This window comes from Carex rostrata, chromosome 3 (genome assembly GCF_964058835.1).
Source record: "Carex rostrata chromosome 3, lpCarRost1.2, whole genome shotgun sequence".
NCBI lineage: Eukaryota > Viridiplantae > Streptophyta > Magnoliopsida > Poales > Cyperaceae > Carex > Carex rostrata.
In genome coordinates, this window is record NC_135920.1 from 10,135,210 (window position 1) to 10,145,371 (window position 10,162).

General features: G+C 32.3%; 1 protein-coding gene across 1 annotated transcript; it reads right to left on the reverse strand.

The window, feature by feature from the left end:
• Nucleotides 1–4,708: 4,708 nt before the first annotated feature.
• On the reverse strand, nucleotides 4,709–6,400 carry LOC144551393 (peroxidase 5-like). Its single transcript, XM_078299336.1, has 4 exons — nucleotides 6,108–6,400; nucleotides 5,684–5,875; nucleotides 5,386–5,551; nucleotides 4,709–5,214 (listed from the first exon to the last, which is right to left on the reverse strand). Exons 1-4 carry the CDS (start codon nucleotides 6,315–6,317, stop codon nucleotides 4,805–4,807), a joined length of 978 nt encoding a protein of 325 aa, XP_078155462.1. The 5' UTR covers nucleotides 6,318–6,400; the 3' UTR covers nucleotides 4,709–4,804.
• Between the last annotated feature and the right edge of the window lie 3,762 nt (nucleotides 6,401–10,162).

Consider the following 10,162-nt stretch of genomic DNA (forward strand, 5'->3'; position numbering starts at 1 on the left):
ATGAAAATCTTATTGGCAAAGTATAACTAAAACATCTTTTATCCGGAAGAATGAAAAGGGTAAATGACTTATTATATATTATACAAAGTAATGTATATATATTTTAATAAGCAATAAATGCCATAAAATGATTTTAATACTTCATAATTTACTAATAATTATGATTATGTGTATTTAATGTAGCATGAGTATAAATTCTTTGAAAGGTTCAAAGAATTTGAGAATGAAGTTAAGAATCAATGATTTGGAATATTAAGATCTTGAGATCTAACTGAAGTAATAAATACTTGAAAGAGTGTGAAATTATGATACAACACAACTCATTTTTTCAAGAAGTGGAATTGAACTTTGTTAGACATAGTTCAATCAAGTATAAGCTAAGTTGACTTTTATATATCCTTCTAGGATATACTTTCAACTATAGTTTTTCTCTAAAATAATTCCATCAAAGGAAATAGTATTGATACATATGGGATATGGAATGAGAAATATTATAATATAATTATCTAACGATTTATGGATGTAAAGCTTATAGATTAAGTAATTAATATATGATAAGTTTACACCTAAATTAGATATATATTTCTTTGTTGGATATCATAAATAAACTAAGGGTCTTTACTATTAGAATAGGGCTGAGAACAAAGTATTTGTTACTCAAAATAATATGTTTTCGAAGAGAAAGTTGTTATACTAAATGCACCGCTAATCGCTTAAAACAGAAAAATAATTGACACACGGGGGTGAGGTACGCCTTTCTATACCCAACGAGAAATGTTTACAACTTGTGAACCGGTGAGCCCTTACAAACCAACAGGAAGTCACACAGCCAACTAGAGTAGAGAACGAAGTCTCAAAATTTAGATCCTCAAGAGAAACACTCTAAATCTCACTCTAACTTAATCTAACTCAAGATTACTGAAGTGAGTTCGAGGTTGTTTGAGAGATATTGAAGTTTTAAGCTCAATCAACAATGGAGGAACCAAGTTCACAGAAAAAATAGTGTTTTGAAAGTTAGGGTCTGCTGAGATGATTTGAGAAAGAAGCCCCAAGCCATATTTATAGAGACAGCTCCAAAAGGAGCCTTTTACTTAAAATGTTACAGACGTTTTATAAAACGTTACAACGTTTTAGTTTAATTTGAATTCTAGGTTTTCTATTTCTGTGAGATTGATCAAAACGTTACTAACGATATAACTCTGTAAAAAACTTGATCAAAAATAGAATTTTTGAAGCTTGGAATTTAATTAAGCCAAAATCCAAAAAGTCGATTTGAACCGTTAGATGTGATATCTATATTGAAATGTGTTTGGAGACCAAATTTTACATTTTTTTGAATTTTTTTACTATTTATTAAGCCACTTTTAAAATCACTGATCCAATAGTGGCTTCTGATTTTACTGTTTTGTTAAGCCACCATTGGATCAGCGATTTTCAAAGTGGCTTAATAAATAGTAAAAAAATTCAGAAAAATGTAAAATTTGGTCTCCAAGCACATTTCAATATAGATATCACATTTAACAGTTCAGATTGAATTTTTGGATTTTGAAAATGAAAAAATAAATTATAAGCATATACCCTCATATGCTTATGTAAGTAGAGTAGCCAACCTCTCTCTTTCTCTCTATATATTGCCTAAATAAGAGAACTGTTAATTGTAATAGTTCAAATATAGATACAGTTATTCTTTTTACAATAGAGTATATTGTTACTTTAGAAGCTATATTGCATGGATACAGGTGCAGGTATCGTATTGGATACGATACGATATGGATACGGCGATACATCAATTTTCAAAAATCTAGGATACGATATATTTATTATATATATTATATTTAAATAATCATAAAAAGTCTAATTTATTGAATGAAGTTATAAAAAATTAAATGCTTAACATTAAGAATAGATTAAATATTATAGTTACTGGAATATAACACAAATGAAATCTTGGTGGAGTGGTTAAAGGTTTTGCGTTGGCGCTCGGAGAATCCAAGTTCGAATTCCGCCTCACGTAGAAAAAATTCACATTTGCACTGGTGTATGCGCGGTTTACAGGTGCAGCGTGGCTCACGGTTGCGGCTCACAGATGCGGGCACGATTCACAGGCGCTGATGGCCGTATCCACATGTATCTAGAGACTAGAGGTATCCAGTCGTATCTAGACATTTCAACAGAGTATCAGAGACTGTATCAACTGAGTAAGGATACGCCAACTGGCGTATCAAATACATATCGGTGTCGTATCGGGTGCTTATCGGTATCATATACATATCCGATACGGGTATAGAGCCTATAATGGAGTATCTGAGTAACATAGTTTAGAAGTAACAAAAGGTAGTTGTTTGGATGAAAGTTCAATTTTGAACTTTGCGTGATTAATTGAATTGCAAATTAAGTGGATCTCCATTATGATAATAATAGGACTTATTGCACAGGCTAGAGAGCCAAAGTCACACCAACAATCCAAAAACATACTTTGATATTTTCATCTTATTCTAGTGATTGTGAATAGGGGCGATATGAAAAATATGTGAGATAGATGCAGATACAAATATATTAGAAACAAATGTATTAGATCTGTTATCTAAACTTCTTTGCAATTCAAACATGAAATGCATACTAGAGCTATATGTTTTAGATACATGAGTGATTAGCTTTAATGATAATAATAATGCTTTAGAGGTTGATAATTTAGATATATGTTTGTATGTTTATATATATTATGTTCCTTGAATAATTATCGCTTGTTATAAATCATCAATTCCATGAATTGGATCGTGAAACTTTATAGTGGAATGCGATATTATTCTAAATTGTCACTAGTCTTTATTGTTAGTCGGAACACTAATAATTTATGGACTAGTATGTGGATTGATTGTTGATGATCATATTTTCGGATCATTGATATGAGATATCCAATGCAATCACATGGATACATGTTTGATAAACATAGTATTAGACTGATCCGCTATAAAATACTGTATGGATGATTATGTGTCATCAGTTTATTTTATACAATATTTTTGTTGAATCCTTTGACTTGAGGTTATCATTGATTTCTTCAATGAGGATTGTATACTTTGATGCTATAAAATATTAGCCATAACCAGGTAATTATAAAGGTAGTAATTGGGTATTATGAATCATGTGGAGAAATGTGAGTGATCAAGATGAATTTATCCCTCTCGTGTATTAAGAGTACGATGTCTATGGGCCCCTCTAGAAAGGTAGATTGATAAATGCATGACTGTGCTATATGGTTGATAGTCAACCATATAAAAAGTCAATCTAACTTTGATATGAGAAATCAAAGATTGTACTACACAAAGTTGACACATATCTTGCTTTGAGTATAGTCAAGATATCAAGTGATAAAGGAATTAACATAAATTAATTGTCAGGTTATTGTCGGATATTGACATTCATACAATTTGGGTAGTCATAATGTCCTACTAGGGGCCACTTATGATTTGTGTGCCGGAAAAGATTTTCAGCTCACTGCCAACATTGCATGAACATATTGGATCACCACAAGAACAAGGTTGAAAATAAAATTAAATCCATATATATTAATTTCTGGCAAATGTATTAGATACATAAAATATTTGGTTTTAGTACAAGTGGGAGACTGTTAGAAATATACTAAAATGCCATAATTAATAGTTAATTGAGTATGGATTAAGTCTTTTGGGCTGCATCAAAATATGGGCCCAAAATATCTGTTTTTCTGATATGATCTGATCTAATTAGATAGACATATCTGAATAGGTGCGAATTGAATGGATGTAATCTGAATGGGTGCAATGTATTATATATACATGAATTGTTATTAGTGGCAGAAAATTGAAAATAAGAGATATTTTCGGATAAGAAAAGAAAGAGAAATAGATACAGAAAAATAGAAGAACAATATTTTCAGTTTTATTGGATGAAACCGAAAATCTAATCTATTTGAATTCACACTAAATCAAAAATCGAGAGAGAAAAGCAGAAAGACAAGAAGGGGACTGTAAGTTGGCACTAGCACTTCGACTTGCAATTGTTTGTCAACCTGTTCGTGTGGATACTGATAGAGACGTGGTTGCGGTTGTTGTTACGTGGATCCGACACGAGATGTACGAAGTGAAGAAAGTTACTATTAGGGCTTGAAGTTTCTGCTACGCATCTAGTGATAAATTCTGTTTGAATCTTGATTTATACATGAATTTTGATTTTTGAATAGTGAAAAAATCTTGAACTAATTTGAATTATTGTACTTTAACATACCAAAAGTCTCAACAGTCTTGAACTATTGTCATTAATATTTTCTTGATAGTAAAAAAATTACAATAATATAATATTATTAATTCCCACCGCATCGCGTGGTCACCTTAGTCTTCATTTAAAATAATAAACGAATTTGGTTAACCGGCTCAAAAGCAAATTAATTAAAGCTGCATTTTTCCTGGATCAGAAGGCCGAAAATCCTAATATCCTCTTGGCTAATAATGAAAAGATAACACGTGCACAACATAAGATCCCGTTGAAAGCAGCACAATTTCAACAGAATATATATTCCGTTGACTGAACCGAGACGACCTTTTTTTGTTATGTGACCCATCTAAACAAAATATCCATTTTGGGATTAAGTCTGGACTACAAATTAATTTCTTTCATTATCACAGGATAATACAGTCACCACTTTATTGTACTAAATAAATTATTAGCTAGGAAACAACACTTTTTTTTTCAAGCACATGGATAAAATATACTAAAACAAAACTAGCCCTGCATGAAGACTCAAGTCATGTAGGTATTCTTCGTATCAGTTCACTACACTACAATTCAAACGGATCTCGCCACTGCTCCCTGTGAGAACACCAATCTGACCCATTTTCACCATTGCTGCCGCAAACTTAATTTTCCATAACAATCCATTGAAGGCATTCTGCCTAACGAGCTGTGCGGTTGAAGCGTTTGACATGAGGGTCTGATCAGATGTGAAGAGCCCACGGTTCGCAAGAATGTCTGCGTAATAATTTGCATCAAATAAGTTTGGTGTGCTTGGGTCCATTGGAACGACAAGGGTCGTGTCATTACTGCTGTTGGGACACATCTGCTCAAGCTGAGTGGCATAAGCTGAGTTCAATGTTGGGTCTAGATCCAATGTTGTGTTGAAGCTGTAGAGCCTGCTGCTGAAGGAGGTGCAGTGTGACCGACCAATGGTATGAGCACCTATACCAAAAATGTCAAAAAAAAAAAAGGAAGAAAAATATATACATCAGATAAAAACCAGATGTGTGTATATATGATAATAACTTCTGAAACGCTATATTTTTCGGGCAACTGCTTATCATGTGTGCATTGACATAAGCCTTTCTGTAGAAAGAAAGGAACTATACATACCCGATAAAGTGACCATTTCCTCTTGAGAAAGTCCCTTGCTGGCAAAGCTTTGTGTAAGCTGGTCAAGATCAAATGCTGGACCCGGGAGGTTGGAAAATGTATCTGAAGCCAATGAAATTGTTCCGTCTCTCCGCCCAGCCTCAACCCGATACCACAAGCCTCCTGTCTGCTTACCCCGACCGAAGAACAAATTTTAGTTATACTTACACACACACACACACACACACACACAATGTAAGTAAATTTTGTATATATAAGAACATAACATTTTATAATAAAGATGTAAGATAGTATTTACCAGGGCCACACTATCTCTGGCAGCATACGCAACTATATCAGCACAAGAGACCACACCTGGGCATGTAGATTCCAGCCGTGTTTTTGCACTGTCAATGACCTCAAAGCCACGAAGGCTTGGGTTATTTAGCGGTGAATCCTTCTCTGCAGTGTTCCCTAGTGTCGAGTCAAGTAAAACTGACCCCTCGCACCCCTAATATATTCGAAAGGGATGCAAAAAGTGAACAAACTACAGGAATATAATTTTTAAAATAAAACAATGTAGGAATGTAGATATAAGCTGGTGTACATATATGTGTTACTTGTAAATGGTAGTATATATACATGCATGTTGTACACTTCCATTATTAGGCGTACAAATTTAGTTAGTCTTACTCTTATGTAACGGTCTAATGGAAAATGATATAATAAAAATAATACATTACCCTAACAAAGCAATCATGGAAGTGTAGTCTAACCAGCCCAGCAGCCAGAGCGAGGTTTGTAAAGACTGCTTTGCTGACCTCTTCTCTCACAATTTTCTCAGCTTGAGGGCATGTGCTTGAATAAAAGCCGACTTGGAGCTGTGCCTCAAGCCTACCCATAGTTATCATCAAGCCCAGCACAAAAGCAATTGCAACTCTTACAAATTCCATTGCTCTATTTTCTTAATATATTTCGGTGGATGGGACTTGTTTGTCAATTTAATTAAATTTTGAAAGTTGATATCCGATGCAATAAAAAGGGACATAGGACTATGTATATATAGGCTAACTTAGATGGTTGGTTAGGTTTTGAACAACTATTGGTAGTGGGATGAAGCTAGGAAGTACACTGGAAATTATTGTTGGGATGAATAGTTAGTGGGCAACGATAGAGCCATGCATTTAGCTAGGCAGGCACAATACGGATAGTGTTAGTATACTAAGGGGCTGCACCAAAACATATGAATTACTTATTTATTTCCTTTTGTTAAGTGTGCACTAGCTAGTTCTCCAACTATAACAAAAAAGAAGGAGAAAGCGATCGCGAACTAGCCCACGAATTGAAGAGAACAAACAAGGCACGACACACCATGCATAAAATTGACTAGAGGATGTTATGAGTTATAACTGGGAGAAATTAAGGTAGAGTGTAACGGAATGAAGTAGGAAACACCATGAAGATGTGATTACATATTCGCATTCTATATACCAGCTGATCATCCAGTGCACAAACATTAATTATGGTTCAATGTGAGCATGGGTTTAGGTGCAAAAAATAATAGAAATTGCGGAAGTGCATGAGATTTGAGAGAGGGTAACAATATTGAAGCAAATAAATTTAGAAAATTATTTTTTTCTACACATTCTCTGTACTCACTTTGAAGTTTAATTGACGATTGGAACGGTTGGAGTTATGGTATATATGGAGATCGTGTTTTATTTGAAGATATAGTTGGAATACGTACAGCGCAGAAGAAACACTTCAGGATATATAGTAATGATTGAGAAACCATTATAACGAATCGAATCTCTTACAAGTTACAACCATAGTTTCGAGAAGCTTTTTCTTTTTAATTTTCATGATTAAAGGTCTGTGGACCGATCGACGAAGCTATAATTAAGGGTTGAAATATAGTAGATAACGGTTCAAGATAGTATTGTGAAGCATAGTAGGAATTATCGGTATCGGTATCGGGATCGGGGTATTGGACCGAGATCGGCTCAGGATTGGGGTTTTTTTTTTTTTTTTCTTTATAATTTGCTACGTGAGGATCGACTCAGGATCGGATTGGAGTCGGCCAATACCGATCCGTATCGGCCGATTTGGATCGGTATCGACCGATTATTCCTACTATGCTGTGAAGTACGATATTTCAGATTCCGCATACATACTGTGCATATGTAATTTTTTTTTTCAACCGTTATAACGGTAATGTGTATTTTATCATATTTTTTTTTCCTCTTTTGTCTAGGTAAATTAAACATAGATCTAGTAGACAATTAAATTCAAGGACATGTCCGAACAGATCGAGAATAGAAAGAGAAACACTAGTCGTGTCCTATTATACTCAATTTGGATTGAAAATTAGCAGTTTCTGCAATGGCCTTTAAGTTGTGTAAATTATAGGACACATCGAAAGCACTATTAATATTGTCTTCAATAAATCATTTCTTCAATGTTTTAGTGATATAATTTATCGCTCTTTTCATTTTATCTTGAATAGATATATGGTTCATGCAAAACCTTATATTTTTCGTTTAAATTAATGTGTTTGATTTATTTAAGATACAATGTAATTATATATAGTGTTCAAATGATAATGCATGATGCTTAGTTTTCAAAAATCTACATCCTTTGCATTAACGTACCGTTTAAGTTAATTTCTAGACTATACAATTAGAACTCGGGCGAATTTGGCCAGCACCTATTACGCACAAGATCCTTTAATATTGGTGCAGATTTAAATGGGATGGTCTAGATCTTAACTCAAAATTTAAGTTAATCCATAGGATACGAATTCATCAAAAGAAGGGTGGAGACGGTTGACAAAAAAATAACTTGACAATTTTGACAATAAATTAAATTATTTTCAAAATACAATCGTTTAAAATGTGATTGATGCTATATATTTATATGAGTAAAGCTAGCGTGTGACATGCTTACCAAGAGAGTTTGGTGAGCATAACTCCAAAAGTATATTGGATCGACGTCAAATGTCAAATCCAAACCGTTGAAATTCATGTACTTCATGAGTGATGCATATACATGCAAAATTTTGAAAGTTTCGAGTTTATTTGCTACACGGTCAAGTGGTCAAATAAATAATAAAAATTGAATATATAAAATAACTTATAATAAAATGTTCATTTCTTTGACCACTTGACCGTGTAGCAAATAAACTCGAAACTTTCAAAATTTTGCATATATATGCATCACTCATGAAGTACATGGATTTCAACGGTTTGGATTTGGCATTTGACGTTGATCCGATATACTTTTGGAGTTATGCTCACCAAACTTTCTTGGTGAGCATGTCACACGCTAGCTTTACTCATATTTATATAATGCTCATGAAAAATAACAAAATTCGATGTAAGCTTTACTATTAAACCACCAAAAAAAACTTAAAACAATTTATATTTAACGTGCGTTATTTGATGAAATTTAAAATGACAATTAAATTATATGAAGCTTAATACACAAAACCAATCCATAAATCAAACAACATGTCTATAAATTATTTTATATTTTAAAATTAATTTAAAACTATTTTGTCAAGTTTGTCAAAATATTGATTGTCAAGGATTGCCACGCAACTATTAATCGTATTGTGTCGCTTTCATATGGGCGGAACTTACACTAATATATATGCATATATATCTCTAGCTGTCTAGCATATAGAAAATAATAATTAATTTGGGTCCAAATTTTGTTATCGAACACGAATTTATAGAATTATCTCAATTTATTTTTTTATTTTTTTAAAATTTTTCAATAGATAATTATTTTTCAAATGAAGTAAAGTATCACAAAGTCTCGGACGGAAATTTTCATAGCAACTATATTTGCATAAAATATAGAATTCAGCATGAGACTTTATGACATACACTACTTGCACGGAACAATTTTTGTACAATTTTTTTTTTTGTATCCTATTTTATCATAGAACATTTTTTTTTTATTTATGAAAATAGAGTTTCCAATGTAAGTCGCACGGTTGTTCCGTACCGAATTGGACGATTTTGATTGCAGGACAATTTGTCAATTTGATTTCGATTTCGACTTTCAGATATATACAAAACATTTCTCATAAGTTTGCAAAATAAATTCCTCTACAAAACATTTCTTACAACGCACAGACATAGCTTCACAATACCTGAATTAATATATTTCTCTTTGCTTTTGCTTGAGATCGAGGTCGATGTGTTTGACCAAGGGGAGGAATATTTTTGAAATTAAGATGGCTCGTTTCTTAGGATTAATTAACAGATATGTTAGCTGCCCGAAATGTAAAAAATACCAGTTAGAAAAAAGAAAAAAAAAAAAAAATACTATTTTTGAAAAATTCAAATTTTGAAACAACAGCATCCCTAAAAGGCGGCCACTTTTTTTTTTTCAAACAAGTTTGAGAGTCTCAAAGATACGGATTCATTATTATTATTATTATTATTATTATTATTATTATTATTATTATTATTATTATTATTATTATTATTATTATTTTATTTTATTTTATTTTATTTTCTTCAGAGAATACGAATCACAAGATTCCACCTATAAATTTATTTGCCGATAACCTTAAATTAATTTTTATTAAAAGAAATCCAATTAGATATATATATTATTATTTTTATGACTATTTTCACTCTAAAAATTTATTCACCCATATCACTGAATTTATTTTTATTTTAAAGAAGTCCAATAACATATATATTATTGTATTTTATCTTTTTGATCATTTTTCTATGAAGATCCTAACATTTTAATTGCCGATAGCCTAAATTAATTTGTATTA